At 39.2% G+C, this 16,585-nt stretch overlaps 1 protein-coding gene across 7 annotated transcripts in view; it reads left to right on the plus strand.

Annotated features, from left to right (window-relative positions):
- The window catches only part of Pfrx (6-phosphofructo-2-kinase), a 656,010-nt gene that overhangs the window by 535,772 nt on the left and 103,653 nt on the right, over window positions 1-16,585 (plus strand). For all 7 annotated transcript variants that reach the window (XM_068226309.1, XM_067141606.2, XM_068226307.1 and 4 more), the window contains 2 exons: window positions 11,875-12,009; window positions 15,524-15,677. In XM_068226309.1, the coding sequence (XP_068082410.1) occupies window positions 11,875-12,009; window positions 15,524-15,677 (289 nt within the window). The remainder of the gene's footprint in view (window positions 1-11,874; window positions 12,010-15,523; window positions 15,678-16,585) is intronic.

Here is a 16,585-nt window from a genome sequence, read left to right on the forward strand (position 1 = left end):
TAAAATTATTATTATTATTATTATTATTATTATTATTATTATTATTATTATTATTATTCACTCCCTCATAGATGAAATCACTCCTTCGCTAATTAGGTAATATGAGGGAGTGACAGTGAAGGAGTGATGGATTCTTATAAACCAGTGGATGTCCTCAAAATAGTTCTGAGTTAGAAATACTAGTAATTCAGTAGAATTTTTTTTGTGTTAGTACTTCATTTTTGAGGGAGTGATATTAACAAAAGTATTCTGTGGCAAGAGAGATCACTTTCCAGAGGGAAAGCATTGAAACACAAACCTGTTTTTAAGGATAATGTTTGTTGTTTAAAGGGGTCTAACATCTAGGTCATCAGCCCCTTTTTAGGGATGACTGATACTTATTCATCTCAAGCCATGTATGGTGCCACTTGTTTGCAGTTTTGTGAACTTTGTTCATGTAATGAGGGAGTGATTATAATGCAGTTATTATGGTAGAAATCAGAAAATGGTACTTTATCAATAACCGAACATTAGACAAGCTTACTGTGGGAGTCAGGATGAGGGAGTGATGGAGGAACAGTTTCATCACAATAAATTTGTAGGATTCACATGCTGTTGCCATTTTAAGGATTATTAATGAGCTAAACTCCTTCCATAGTTACTTTCATAGGAAATAAAAATAAAAAATCACTTAACAATAATGAGCAAGAGCGGGGGGACATGGGGCACTGAGTTTATTTGGAGAGAAAATATTTCTCTCTGTCTCATATGTTTGTAATTCAAGCGTTGCTTTTTAATTGCGAAGAAAGTGTTTGTGTTTGCAAACCCTGGAATCTCTTTACTCCACTCTCGGCAGACTGAGATATGCACTGTACTTTGAAAATTTCATTTGTATGTGTGTTGAGTACTCAATCCAAATGCTAGTTGGATCCTCAGCAGCTCCACCGTCAGTTCTCAATAGATGGCCTAGTTGTCATTGAAGGGGACCCCTGTGGGTGGGGGACGCAGACAAAGAATACACCCACGGTATCCCCTGCCTGTCCTAAGAGGCGACTGAAAGGGGCGACCAAGGGATGATTGAATTAGAACCATGAAACTACTTGTGATTAGTACCATCGCACGGGGAACACCATGGGTCGCCTTTACTTGCTGGTAGTACCACTATGTTAGGTACGCAATAGGTTTGTGATTAAAATTCAGGAAACTCAATCATCAAAAATTACCATTGTTTTGCCCCAGTGCGGCATGGGCTCATCAGTTGGATACCGCACCTTCCCAAGACACTGGCTGGCTAGCACGCCGGTAGCGACACCATTCAAGCTATACATGAGATAAGCACAATGCAGTGCCAACGTACTAGGGGAGAATTGCATTTCCACTTGCTATATATGCCCTCCTGGGCTAGCATGACCAAAAATATGGCTTCCAATTGAGAAGCTCAATTGTACCACTATATATGAGTAACACTGTGGGTCTGCGTTGCCTGTGATTAGTATCCACTATGTGAGGAACACCATGGGATAGTTAAAGTTCCTGTGATTAGTACAAGTAGGTGAGGAACACCATGGGTTTGCATTGCCTATGAGTGGTGCCAATTTATGTGAAACACCATAGGTCTGTGTTACTTGTGTGACGTACATTACTTGTGAGTAGTACCATTAAGAGGGAACGTTGACCTGGATTTGGACCCCTTTAGAAAACAAGCATTTTTGATTCAGGATTGTTCTTTGGAAGCAGTCCCTTGGTCAGTAATACTATTGTTTTAACATAGTTTCTGGGAAGCTGGGGCATTGCGGGTCGGATCGACTGATGGTTTCAAGTTCATAATCATTGTTCATTGTCTTTTTTTAAATTCTAGTCAGTGGATCGATTTTGGAATTATTTTTAACTTTCAGTATTGTGAGTTGGATCCGCTGATTATTTTAAATTCATTCTTCATTCATTCATTCATTCATTCATTCATTCATTCATTCATTCATTCATTCATTCATTCATTATTATCACGTTTTGAATTATGGTCAGTGGATGAATTTTGGACTTTTAAATTGCCATTATATTTTGTCTCATTTCGTACCATAAGGGGCCAATGACATAGGCCCCTTTAAGCAACAAGCATAAGCATCATCATCATCATCATCATTGAAGGGGCATACGAGGAAATTAGGATTGAGGCAGTTCCCTGTTTCTTTCCTCACCAAGCCAGGATGTGTTGTTACACATCAGTCTGCTAAACCCACTGAAGTGCTCACCTTCATCGTAGGGAGTGGCTGTATAAGGAATGGTGTTACTATTAATACCTTAGTCACTTTCATATTGTCAAAGCCAAGGATGAGACTGAGACAGGGAAATGAAAGTAACAGATGTGATCTAGCCCATACTAGGAAGCACATTACACTCTGCACACCGTGTCACCAGAGGTGGATCTGGGCGGTATAAATATAAACCATATAGTCCTACCTCATGCCCTCCCCGAGTGAAGCAATGACCCTCTGCTTGCAGAATTGATTGGTAACTCCTAAAACCATATTAACCAGCTCTGTGGTCTAAGGGTAGTGAGCCTGCCTCTTACCTGGAGGTCCCGGGTTCAAGTTTTGGTCAGGTCAGGGATTTTTACTTAGGATCTAAGGGCTGGTTCGACGTCCACCCAGTCTGTGTGAGAACAATATTGAGGAGCTGTCTGATGGTGCGATAGGAGCCTTTGTTTAGAAAGCCAAGAATAATAGCAGAGGAGATTCGTCACACTGTCCATTTGTCAACTTGTAATCTGCAAACCTTAGAGCTGAACAGCAGTTGCTTGGTAGGCCAAGGCCTGTCAGGGCTGTAGCTCCATGGGATGTTTTCTTTTAGTTGGAGAATTCAATTAGTATTTTTCATTCCTGCTCATCGTCTCTTTTCCAAACATTAATTATTGTATTCTTAAACCCTTCTGTGCTGCTTCTTATGTTGCCATTGAAATCTCCCATCAGGATGAAACTTCCCCCCCCCATTTGTCATTGATGATGCTTCACTTGTACCTTATGAAACTCGGTTACCTTTTCCCAGTTCTGTGCCTTAGCATGGAGGAAGTCCATTTCTAATTTCTGTGATTAATTTACTCAAGGCAAATTTGTAGTTTTACGTGACTGTTGATAATGTGATCATAGCCATTGGACCCCCGATTTTAATTGGAATTGAAACCACAGGGAAGTGACGTATTTCAAAAATTGGATACATATTTAATGGGATTCAAACTGCAGCTACCTTTGTGAGAAGCTAGTCACAGGATTTCTCAACTCTCACACCCATCCATCAGGTATACTCCTGATCTATAACATTGGATATGGAGCTTTTGCTGCTCCAGTCTTACTCAAGGTACTGTTGCCTGGTATGGAACAAAAAGAATTGGTGAAAAAAGATGCTAGTCTTATTTTTACACAGCCCCACTGTGACGTGCCGGATCACTTTAATTTTAATGTAAATAAATACTCGCTCATTTCCCTCTCCACAAACAATAGCCCTTGGGCTTGAAGACGATAGTTAATAATTAATAGTAATAAGTAATGAAACTTAGATACTCCCAGAGGTGGGGTGATAGAACACTAAGCATTAACTAGGAAACTCATCATCATCATCATCATCATCATCATCATCTTCATCTTCATTTCCCATTTCCAGCTTCCCGGGTTGGGTTCTGAATCAAGGACCTCCATCGCTGCCTGTCTCTCCACCACTCTTCTCCTTTTTTAAGTACATCTTCTGGTTTTCCTCCCCTCTTCTCTATGCACTCCCACACTGAATCTGTCCACATCTTTCGGGGGCTTTCTCGTGGTCTCTTTCCTGTTAACTTCTCTGAAAAAGCTTTTTTGTTTTGGCACACTCTCTTCTCCCATTCTCATTATATGCCCATACCACTTTAGCTTTGTTGTTTCTATCCTGTCTTGAAGTTTCAAGATTCCTGTCCTTTTCCTTATCTCTTCATTTCTAATTCTGTCCTTTCTGGTCTTGCCCTCGATACCTCTTAGGAATTTCACCTCCACTGCCTGTATTCTACTCTCTTCTCATTTCGTTGTAGTCCACGATCCAGCTGTATAGGTTAGTATGGGTTCATAATAGGTTGAATATAATACCTTCTTATATTTCTTCAGGACATCTTGGTTCCACAAAATACCCCTTACACTCTGGTAGAAGCTGTTTGCTTGTTGTATTCTTTTTCCAATTTCCTCGGTAATCTTTCCATTTTCTGTGATCACATTTCCCAGGTACTTGAAACTTTTAACAACTTCCAGAACTTTACCATTCCATTTTATCTTTCCTCTTCCTTCCTTCCTTCCTTCCTTCCTTCCTTCCTTCTTCCTTCCCCTTGTCATCACTATTGTTTTACTTTTCTCTGTGCTAACTTTTATCCCAAATTTTTCTATCTCTTGATTCCATACATCTACTTGTTATTGCACTTTCGTTTCATCCTCACCCCACATCACTATATCATCTGCAAACAACATGGCTTTTGTTGCCTGTCTTCCCAATCTCTGTTTAATGTTCTTATGAATTTCATCCATGACTATGATGAATAGTGTGGGGGTTAGTACACTTCCCTGTCGGAGACCAGTTTCAACTTTAAACCATTTTGTTTTCCCTATACTAGTCTTCACACTACTAACACATTTTTTGTTCATAGCTTTGGTTACGGGAACGAATGGATCCACGAAATGTCACTGTAATATTTGTCCCAAATGAAAGATAAATAATTGCTTTTACTCAAATAATGTGTAAAATCTGCAGTAAATTAATAAATAGTATGAAATATTTTACTTGTAGAGAATAATATGGATACACACTTTACTACCTTACAACTATTTCTTCTGCTACATCGCAGCACTTCTGTATGTGTTTTGTTTGTCTAACACTTTCGTGTGTGATGTCTTTGCTCACTGAAGTTCTTTGAATTAATTAGGTGTTGTTTTCTTCATGTTGCTCATTCGTTTTGTGCCCTAACTCATTCATTAAGTGATATATTTTTTGGTCCAGGGATCATGGTATTTTCCTTCCAACAAAAAAGTAATATATTTATTGGTTGAGGGATCATGTTATTTTGCTGTTTGAACTGCCCGCCCTAGTCATATGGACAAAGATAATGAGAATTCACAGACATAGCACTCCCATTCGTCGGTGCTAGTCCTGGACCTCAAGAAAGAAACAGAAGACAGCACAAGCAGCGGAATGAAACATAAGGAGTCCTGTCTATAGCCCGTAATTACGTATAGATATTTCTCTAGTAATGACGCTATTTCTTAATTTCCATTTGGGGAAAATATTACAGTGGCATTTCGTGGATCCAATAGGGATGTACAGAACTACCACCGATAGAGCGCACTGCTGTTGTACTGGGTAAGCACAATACGCTCTTCATTTGTCTTCTGTGTACTCGTGCCGCTAAATATCCATGAATTTAAGTTGCTTAAATTGTTATTTTCGTGACTATGCCGAGCTATTGCAGTGTTCCTCTTTGAAAAAATCGGGGAAGCTCATTTTCATTTCACCAGTTTCCACAAAATAAAGAAATGAGGAAGAAATGGTTACATGCTATTAGAAGGAAAAATTTCGGTGAGAAGATTCTGACCGAAAATATTAAAGTGTGTTCCCCTTATTTTCAACCCGGTGACTTCACGAAAACTTTGTTGGGTAAGTGCGATTTACGAAGGGAAATAATTCCTATTTTCTACCTACAAACTGATTAGGCATTTTGATAACAACCACCGAATTTATGCGTTTGTATTTAAAGGCGAGAGATCAAGATTAAAACCGGGCGCTGTTCCATCGCTTGTTCCGTGGACCACGAACAGAACAAAAACTAGGAAGAGGCCATACACCAGAAAATTGCTGGATTACCACGATAAGCCTACAATATCGGAATATGCAGAAATCACCCCCTTTGAAGTACGGGAAGAAATCGTGAATATACCGGAAGAAGTGAATGTTACATTTTTGTGGCTCTCATTTTCAAAGACATCAGCACTCAAAAAATACTACAGGTAATTTGGTTGTTGAGCAAACAATGCGTAATCCTGATGCCATATTGCTTTATACAGGATTTGTAGACGTCCAACATTGTAATTTGGTGTTTGCTGTTCTGGAAGAAAACGGATACAATTTACAGATATTCCCTCTTGAACCCAGACTGTGTTTCTCCTTGACAGTTATGAAGCTAAGGACCAACAAATCTGACAAAGAACTAGGCCTTAACTTCGGAATCCATAAAACTACTGCTGGGAGAATATTTAATGTTCGGATTAATTTCATGTACTGCCAATTTAAAGAATTGAACATTTGGCCTGATAGAGAAAATGCCCTTGAAAACGGCCCCCTTGCTTTCAGACAGAAATACCCCTCGACTAGAGTTATAACTGGCGCAACTGAGATTATAATAGCAAAACTTGTTCCAAGGGCAAACATTCCACTTTCATAGGGCTAACTGGCCTCAACCGTTTGGTAGGGGGATGCTGAAAAGTTTATAAATTTTGGCTGCATGTTTTTGAACACTGAATAATACCAGTCTTGGGGAAGTGCTCTAATGCGTAGCTTACAGCAGCAATATGCTTATAACATGCCTTGGGGCCTGCTCCAGCAAAACGTTCACATTCTCTGCTATAATGTCACCAGGTACTCCTAAAATAAGCTTCACATTATAGGTCTTATGTTTTGTGTACTCGGATTTCACAGCACTGCATTTTAGAATTTCACCCGACTGAAATTAACCTTTTATAAACAAAACAAACTTTTCACTGAAAAGTCTGTATCCAGCATAACACATAAACACAATGATTTGTAGTTGGAAACAGGTGCTCCATCTATTTCCGATTTTCTAGATACAAAATAATCCATCAGATGGAAATTTGTGATAGTGATCTCCACCTTATGGCTGATGGTCAAATATTCAAATGAACCAGCACTGGGAAACTCAAGAATATTCACATGCTTTTGGTGGTGGACAAAGACTGTATCTACAGTTTCATGTAAGCCATCATCAACCTTAAAAAAAAAAACATGAATCGAAGTTTATAAGCAAGGGGAACAAGTGCGTTTTTAAATATCTATTTATGATTTAAGTCTTGTGGATGTACATATATTTATCAATGCGCAGTACTCAAAGGCATGTTAACTCCTATTCATTATTTGGATAATAAAGCATGTTAGAATTTTCTAATTACCGCTGTACTAACTCTTCCTTCCTCCCGCTAGTTTTAGCGTTTCTGGTCCGTAGCTCATACTGCAGCTGTTTAAGGTTTAAACGCTGAAAATCGTCCACAATATACTAGGGGATATACCTATACGATTAATTAATATAGTCTTGGAGAAAAATTGGAGAAGATACAATCGGCTTTAGCTCAGAAAACTCGGTCACATTCTATACATTACTCGCAGCTGACAGGGAGAAACATAAGACGATCGCCTTGCGCTTACCCAGTAGTACACGAGCGCTATCTGGCGCGAACGTTTTCTGCCTACATCCCTATTCGTTCACATAACCCATAGCTTTTATCATTTGCACCTCCACTCTGTTAACTTGTTTTTTTCCTTAATGTGTCACATACCAACTGTCTGGGCACACTGTCATAAGCCTTCTCAATGTCAATAAATGTCATCACTATGTCTCTTCCAAACTCCCATCTTTTCTCCATCATATGTCTTAATGTAAAGATAAGGTCAAACGTTGATCCGTCTTTCCTAAAACCATACTGTTCTTCTTCCATTTTTCCTTCTAGCTTCCTCCTCAGTCTTCCTTCCAATACTCGCTCAAGTATCTTAGCTACATGGGCAATAAGGGTGATCCCACTGTAGTTATTGCATTCCTTTTTATCACCTTTTTTTAAATATCGGAATAATTAAACCCTTTCCCCACTCTTCTGGGATCTTGTTCTTTCTCCAGATTATTCTAAATAATTTATACAGCCACTGTAGCACTATTGGTCCTGCTGCTTTTATCGTTTCCGTAGTTACCTCATCCATTCCTGCTGATTTACCGCTCTCCATCTTTTGTATGGCTTCCTCTATATCGAACATCGATATCTCTTTTTCTTGTTCTTCTTCTTCTTTCCCCATTGTTTCTTCTTGCTCCTTCTCATCTACGAGTTCACTGTATTTAATATTTAGCAATCCTCCGAAGTATTCTTCCCATCTTTTTTAGTATGTCATCTCTTTGTATCAATAACTGCCCTGTTTCACTTTTTACATATTGTGTATCTTCCCTATTTTGTAAACTGTTCTTCACCAAACCATACAACACCTTTTAACTTCCCTTTATATCCTCCTGTAAAGTTTCTGTGAAACTTTCCCAGCTTTTCAGTTTCTCTTCTTGTACTATTTTCTTACATACCTTTTTGGCTTCTTTATATTTCTGCCAATTCTCTGTACTATTGCTGCCTATCCACTTCCTCCAAGCTATTGTTTTCTCTTTAACTGCTTCCTTTACCCTGCTGTTCCACCAAGGAGTCTCCTTTTCCTTTTTTCTCTCTGATAGTCCTCCACAGGTGTTTACTGCACACTTCACAAATCCATTTCTGAAACATGTCCATTCCTCTTCCATACTGTTCAGGTCATCTTTGGGAATTTCTTTCTTCAGATCCTCTTGAAACTTTTCCCTTATTTCTTTCTCTTTTTTAACTTCCATCCCTCTATTTTTCTTTCCATTTTTTCTATTAACATTATTTTACTAAGTCTTAATTTGGCTACCACCACTTTATGGTCTCCTTCAAAATTTGCTCTTGGCCTTGCTGTCATATCTTCCAGTTGTCTACATTTTTCCTTCTCCACCAGAAGAAGATCAATCATTGCCTTCGTCTTTCTATCTCCCCAACCATTTCTAGTTATTTTTTGCGAGTTCTTTCTTCTAAACCACGTATTGCCAACGATTAATCCATTCCTTCTACCAAAATCTATTACCAAATCTCCTTCTTCATCTTCATTTCCATAACTATAGGGGCCAATTATCTCTTCTTTTCCCTGTCTGTCTGTTCCATCATGTGCATTCATGTCTCCCATTATTATAACCTCTTTGTCTTCAGTACAACTTTCCAGTTCTTCATCTGCATTTCCCGATTGGGGTGCATAAACCTGTATAAAATCCTTGATTCCACTCTCAAGTCCAAGTCTAACTTTAATTATCCTTTCACTGATCAGGTCAATTTTGTCCACATATTGCGCTATTTCTCTCAATATAACACTAACACCATTTGTTGCCATCTTCCCTCCACTCCAATATAATCTATACCCTTTCTTCAATTCTTTTTGACCTTTCCCCTTCCATTTTGTCTCACTTATTCCCATCATTGCTATGTCTTTCTTCTCCATATACTCTATAAGTTCTTCTACTTTGCCATTCAAAGTCATGACATTGATGATACCGATTCTTGGTGATGTCTGTTAGCCCAATTCTCACAGTTCCCCCAGAGCACCGGGAGCTGCATATCACTTCAGGGTGACGCCCTAGCATTTTCTGAGGCCTCGATTCGCTTGCACTCATTTTATAGGCTGTTTGTACGAGGGGTTCGCCACTCCCAAAGGCATTTTATTACCTTCTGCTAGGTTCAGATTAGGCCACCCCTGACATGGAGTCGGACGCCCTTAGTAGCCGCTCCTCTGGAGTACAGACGCTACTGGTTTGCCCCTTCTGCCATCTCCACCGTACCGAAGTCCATCTTCTCCTCTGTAGATGCCGTTGAGGTCTTCATCCGTAACCCAAGGCAAGGGCCCGCCATATTTATGACCCCTGGAGAGAGGGTGTCCCAGTATTTTAAAGCCCCCAGGAATTCGGCTACCTGTTGGTCCGCAGATTGTATTGGTTATTTTAACCAGCCCTACATACTGTAGGGCCACCCTATCCGCCACCTGGGGACGTGCTTTGTAGGGGTCAGGTTCCCCTGGTTACTTATTGGAAGTTAACCCCACACATAAAGGCTGAGGTTATTTGCAGAGAAACTAGGAAACAAAGGATCATTAATAAGAATTTATGAAAGTACCAATTAAAATAATGATTTATTAAGATGATAAATGTGACGGCATATTAACAGAAACTCAATTTACGGAAACAAAAGAAAATTGAATGAAATAAAATTTAACAAAATGAACTGTTATGCAGAGACTGGCAGTAATTTATGCCATTAGCTCACCATTTGTAGATTCTGTATCTGGACACGTTTGATGGTGTAGGAGCTGTTGTTTGATGTTCCTCTTGTACTGTCGTTGTCATCTCTCATAGTAAGTACCAGTCCTATTTCCGATTTGAGCATTGCCCACTAATTGGACAACAACTTTCCTGACCTTAACACGTCCTATAATACTCGTCACTTTATGTGGTTTTGAGCCCTAATTTCAATATCAAAACCACCCTGAGTTGCGTTCATGGAGAGAATACACTTGTATTCTTCTGTATTACAGAAATGTAGCGTAACTAAAGATATAACAAAATTATCTCCTGTTCCAGACAAGTCAGAAACTGGTCTCTCACTAACTTTTTCTCTTGTCATTGAGATAACCAGTTCTCAGTGAGAGTAACTTTGAGTAGTACTCTACTCAGATGTAAAGTGAACTAGTAAACTAAATGGAGAACCTCCTCCTGTTGTCTGCCCTGTCTTCTCTCTGGTATTATAAGAACGACAAGAAAGACCTCCTTCCTCTATCATCATGACTATCGGTCGCTAAGATGTTAAGATGTTGTTGTATTAAGACATTAAGATATTAAGACCTTCCGACGTTAAGACCTTAAGCTATTCAGCTATTAAGACCTCCACGAGCTCTTGCCATTGATGTATATAGGCCCCAAAATCTCCCTCCATCTACCATATCACATGGTCCAGTAAGATCTGATGTTCTAGCCGTTCTTCTTTCCATCACTGTATATCCATCATCTTGTTTCATAACATTCATTCACATAGGTTGAAAGTTCGCACGCTTCGTAAGCATCATGTTGCAAAGTTCGAAAAGTAGGAGTTAAAAAGTTCTAACTGTCTCTTCAGAATATGCAGGGGATGGACTAATTCTGCAAACTCAATGATGTCCTTTTCGTGATAAAGGGTTAAAATTAGCATGGTGTGTCCGGTCGCCTGACCTCGGGCTACTGGAAATTTACTGCAGGTATTATACGGGTAATGTTGTAATACCTTATTCAAGACTTAACTCATTCATTTTTCGTTGTTGCCGTGACACACAGAAAGGAGATGATAATGTGAAATAGATGACTAAAAACCCTATAAATAAGCATAATAATTTAAAATGGCCTACCATAAATTAAATATATGCATCTTACAAATTAATTGTACAGTTTGATAATATTTTATACATTCTGTGATGTTCGAAACATCACATCACAAGTTTTATCTCTTAAGTTTCAAGAACCAACTGATTAATCAGGTCGTGCTAGTCACAAGTTGTTTTAATTTAAAGGAAAATCAAGTACTTCACATGAAAATTATGAATCCATTTATGTACTGACAAAGATTAGAACCATGACTACCTTAATGAGAAACCAGTAACAGTACAACTTGGTTATCACACTCGTCAGTTTTACTTTTTTAGGGGAGGGAAAGAAAGCTGGGCACTATAATACTTCAAGTATCCTTTGCTGTGAAAGTCTTTAAAATATATTGAACAGTGCTGCAGTGACTATATTGATGAAGATTAGAGCCATTTGTTTCATGTTACTGAAAAATAGCCACAAATTGAAATATGACTGTGGAAATAATATCTCAAACAGCAAAGTTAGTGGAAGTTTTGTCCATCTAGCTGCTTTTTGCAGTAGATTTTCTAGGTTTTTAGGTAGAATAGTGGCTTCAGTATTGTATGTTGTTTACATCAGTAATTTCATGTTGTTGTTATTTCAGTTGAGAACCAATCAACTTTATTTATGTCGGTTTCATCTTATAGGTGTTTGATGCGACAAACTCTACTTCGGACCGCCGGCGAATGATCTATGAGATGGTTGTAAAGAAGATGGGCTTCAAACTTTTCTTTGTTGAATCAGTTTGCGATGATCCTCAAATCATAGAGCAGAATATAATGGTAAGTTTCACACATATTAAGATATCAAGATGTAGGGAACTGGGTGAGCTCTGTATGAGTTTGTTCCTATGAGAAATAGTAACTGTATTTTGTGTTTCAAATTTCTTAGAGTTGAAATTCTGTATAAATTTTAAACTATGATCCGTCTCTTTGCACGTGCCTGTACGCTCACAAAAACTTTGTGCAATCCAAGTGCAGTTTTTGTGTTTGTTCATAGCAAATTGGTATTGCAAATTACTGCTTGCTCCAGCTGATTTTTGTTCTATCACTGTATTGTAAGGATGCAGTTGCTTTACAGAAGTCTTGCACTTAAGTCATTTCAAATTAATAATTAGTCTTTTTTAAACTATATATATATAAAAGTAGATATCTCAGCATCATCTGTTCCATTCTAAGTGTTAGGGCTTGAATTTGTAACTGACAATAAAAGTTAAGCACCTCAAAGGAATGGTCCGATGTAGACAGTTTTGTGCACCTACATACCATCAGCGTGTATGTAAATGATTAGAGTTGCAATAATCTGTAACACCTAGAATGGCCACTAGAGTGCATTAGTGTTGTCACTACATGACTGTGTTATTAGGCCTGATGGGGTATGTAAATGGTGTGCGCAGCATCAGATGGTTAGTGAGAACTGCGAAGGACCACAGAATGCTGCGTGCTCATGTGAGATAACATTGCCAGCGCTTGACAGAGTTTGAAAGGGCCTCGTTGTGTGTGCATGTGGCTGGATGGTCTTTAGTGCAATATCCAGGGATGTGGGGCATTTCATATGTGACAGTGGCCTGATGCTGGACTGAATGAGAATGAGAGGGGGAATTACATGCATCATCAAGGTTCCGGTCAACTAAGTCTGACCACCTCCAGGGAGGATCACTGTCTTTTGCACCAAGCACATCGTAACCCCTTTACATATGCGTCTGCCATCCTGCTGCAAAGAATGGACTTGCTACAACACCCTATGTCATCCCGCACAATTGGTCGGAGACTAGCAACTGCCGGACTACTGAATCGCTATCTCATGCGTGGGCTGCTGATGAATTGCGTTGCATCATTTTCAGCAATGAATCTCGATTCTGCCCTACCTCAGATGACCATCATCTACGAGTATGGTGGTGCCCAAGGGGAGGCAGCATATTCTACCAATGTTTTGGAGAGACACACAGGTGTTACCCGTGGCATCATGGTGTGAGGAGCAATTGGGTATGACTTAGTCAACCCTGGTAGTGATTCAGGAAGACTGACAGCTCAAAGCACGTCACGGACATCCTTCATCCTCATGTGTTACCTCTTTTGGGACAGTATCCTGGCACCATCTTTCAGCCGGACAACGCTTGTCCACAAATGGAACGTGTCTCTATGAACTGACTGCATGATGTTGAGTTATTCCCTTGGCTACCAAGATCCCCTGATCTGTCTCCGATAGAACACGTGGGACCAGCTGGGACGTCAGCCCTTTTCCAGTACCAATATTCACGATATCGAGTGCCAGTTAAATTTGCTGTGGGTCCCCTTACCTCAGGAGAGGTTACAACACCTATATGATACTCTTCCTAATCGTCACTGTATGCATCCAGGCCCAAAGGGGTGCAGCATCTTATTGACAGGGGACCAGTAGTGTAATCTTATTGCCAACTTCGTTTACATTACACTTGATTTTGTAATCACTGAAATAAAATCTCAACACAGGAAGTTTCATTTCCTCCTCTCCTTCTGGGTGCTTAACTTCTTGTCATTGAGTGTATTTTATAGCAGACCATGATTAAATTATCAACTAGTTCAGTGTACTCCACCAGAGACAATATATGTGCGTGCATATGAAAAGGGACCACATCTCGGGTATTGAGATAAAGGTACTGTTGTGTTCCATAACATGCATCATCAAGGTTCCGGTCAACTAAGTCTGACCACCTCAAGGGAGGATCACTGTATTTTGCACCAAGCACATCGTAATTGAATTTAATGCCTCCAAAAGAAATTAAGGCCTTAAATTAGCATGTAATGTTACAACAGATGATTTCATAACTTTTCAGTAGAGCTGTTTAAAAATTTGGTTACTTTGTGACACAAATAATTTCTAAACTATTTGGAGGTTACACTGGCATTTACATTTTCTTGTTCACCGGTATTCTGACATATAATTTTTTTTAACGAAAATTACCAACAGATATTATTTATGATCTAATTTTTTCGCGGAGATCTATCTATCGATGCTTAGTCTTTGAGGTTTTATGACTTGCAGAAGGTCACTGAAGACAACTAATTGCAACCCTACTGCACTTTACAAAAATTATCACATACCTTAATGATCGTTAATCACAGCCAGCATAAGACACGAATATCAGTTATTCATGCTGAAGCCTGTGTTCCTTGTCTATCCCTTCCGATATTTCCATCCCCCTACAAGGCCCCTGTTCAGTATAGCAGGCGAGGCCGCCTGGGTGAGGTACTGGTCCTGCTCCCCAGTTGTATCCCCGACCCAAAGTCTCGCGCTCCAGGACACTGCCCTTGAGGTGGTAGAGGTGGCATCCCTTACTGGGTCAGAGGGAAAAACCAACCCTAGAGGGTAAATGGATAAAGAAAGAAAGAAAGAAAGAAAGAAAGAAAGAAAGAAAGAAAGAAAGAAAGAAAGAAAGAAATAATCACTGATCTCATTAAGACTCACATCTCTTCGAATACTAGATGTAATAGTCTTCTAGGTTTGTCCCATAGAAGTATCAAAAACCAATACTTTATGGTTGTTTTGCTGAGGAGTTTTAACACAACCGTGTTGTTGGGCAAAACAAGAAGATAGATTTGATTGTTCTTATGCTATTCCTCTTTTTCCTGGCTGTTTCTCAAATACTTGGGGTCAGTACTATGTGTGGATTAAGTCCAGTTTATGGTCAGATGCCCTTCTTGATGCCAAACCTGTATGAGGGACTGTATTAACTATATGTTGTGGTTGGTACTGTGATGTGCTGAGTGTGTATTAAGACAAACACAAATACTGAGCCACCAAGCCAGAGGAATTTATCTAAATTCCTGACCTGGTCAGGAATTGAACCCAGGGCCCTCTGAACCAAAGATAACTATGCTGGCCAATGAGCCAAATGATTGTTCTTATGGTATTGGGGTGATATAAAAGAAAGAAAAAAAAAGATGCTTAATTATCAATTTGATCTAGTAGAGTAGTGAAGTTGTGAGAAAGAAGCTGATAAATCAATCTATTTCTTATTGATGGTGGTTTACAAATATCACTGTGTTCATGTATATTTTCTATTGGTCTTCTGGTGATTTGAATACCTGTATTAAAAGAGTATTGTTTTATAATAAAGCTCCTCCATATTAAAGTGTTTTTTGTGTTGCACTGTCTCTTCAGATCTATTCAGTCTTGCAACCGAACTTACTCCAGATTTAGAGATACATTAGAGAATTATTTGAAATAGGAAGTGAAGTTTAGTTATTAACAGTGAAGTCTTTTGACTAGTTGAGGGTAATGGATAATTTAGTGTATTTTGTGTACATTTTTCAGGAGGTTAAAGTGAGCAGCCCAGACTACAAGAACATGAACATGGAAATGGCTCTTAATGACTTCCTGCTTCGAATTGAGCATTATAAGGAGAAGTACCAGCCCCTGGATGAAACTCAAGAGGCTGGCCTCAGTTTCATGAAGATATATAATACAGGTAATGTAATATGTTCTTAGATATGACTATTAATGGAAGGACATTTATTTCTAGTTAGCAAGGTTGATCCCAACTCAGTGTGGTGATATTTGAAGGTTCTGAAATATAGTCAGCCTTGTGTCATAGATTTATTGGCATGTTAAATAACTCCTGGAGGACAATATTGGAACCTAGGTGTCACTGAAAACCGTGGAAGTAGTTAGTGGGATGTAAGAACAATTTTTTCTTCTTCTTATTCATTACATTTATTTCTTTATTTACTTACTTGCCCAGTCACCATTCTAGACACATTACAAGCTAGTTTACTATCAGTGTGATATAGATAGGTGATCTAGAGAGTCTTTGAGATGCTCGATACATAGGTTGATTTAACTGACAGTTACTGTTAGCAGACTACTTTTTTACTTCCTGTGCTGTCATTTCTTGATGGATACAGTACTTTTGCATCCATCTCTTCTTGGCACAGGCCAGAGTAAAGTGTAGCTTCCACCGAAGTCCCAGTCAACATCCATGGCTGTGACAATATGGAAGCAGCTGGGGTGTGAGTAGTGCTGAGTAATGACATTCAGAGCACGACTGGTGCGTCTGAGTGTTACGAAAGGTGCTGCTCATAGGGTCAGTCGTGCTGCAATAGTACTTTCTGACCCAGTGAGGAAAGCAATGGCAAACTACCTCACTCCTCATCTTGCCTAGTACGCCTCATTTTGGTGCTGTCATTGGTTTTTGGGGTTTCCTTATAACCGCATAACCTTTAGTGGTGCTATTTGAGGATCCAACCAGCCTCTGGGCTGATGACCTAACAGACAGACAGACATAAATATTATAATCAAGGCTTGCACTTTTTAAATATTTTCAAATGCCATTTAAGTTTAAAAACCGACAATTTGTATTTGAATTGTAAAAGTCCA

The sequence above is a fragment of the Anabrus simplex genome, chromosome 2 (assembly GCF_040414725.1).
Source record: "Anabrus simplex isolate iqAnaSimp1 chromosome 2, ASM4041472v1, whole genome shotgun sequence".
Taxonomy (NCBI): Eukaryota; Metazoa; Arthropoda; class Insecta; order Orthoptera; family Tettigoniidae; genus Anabrus; species Anabrus simplex.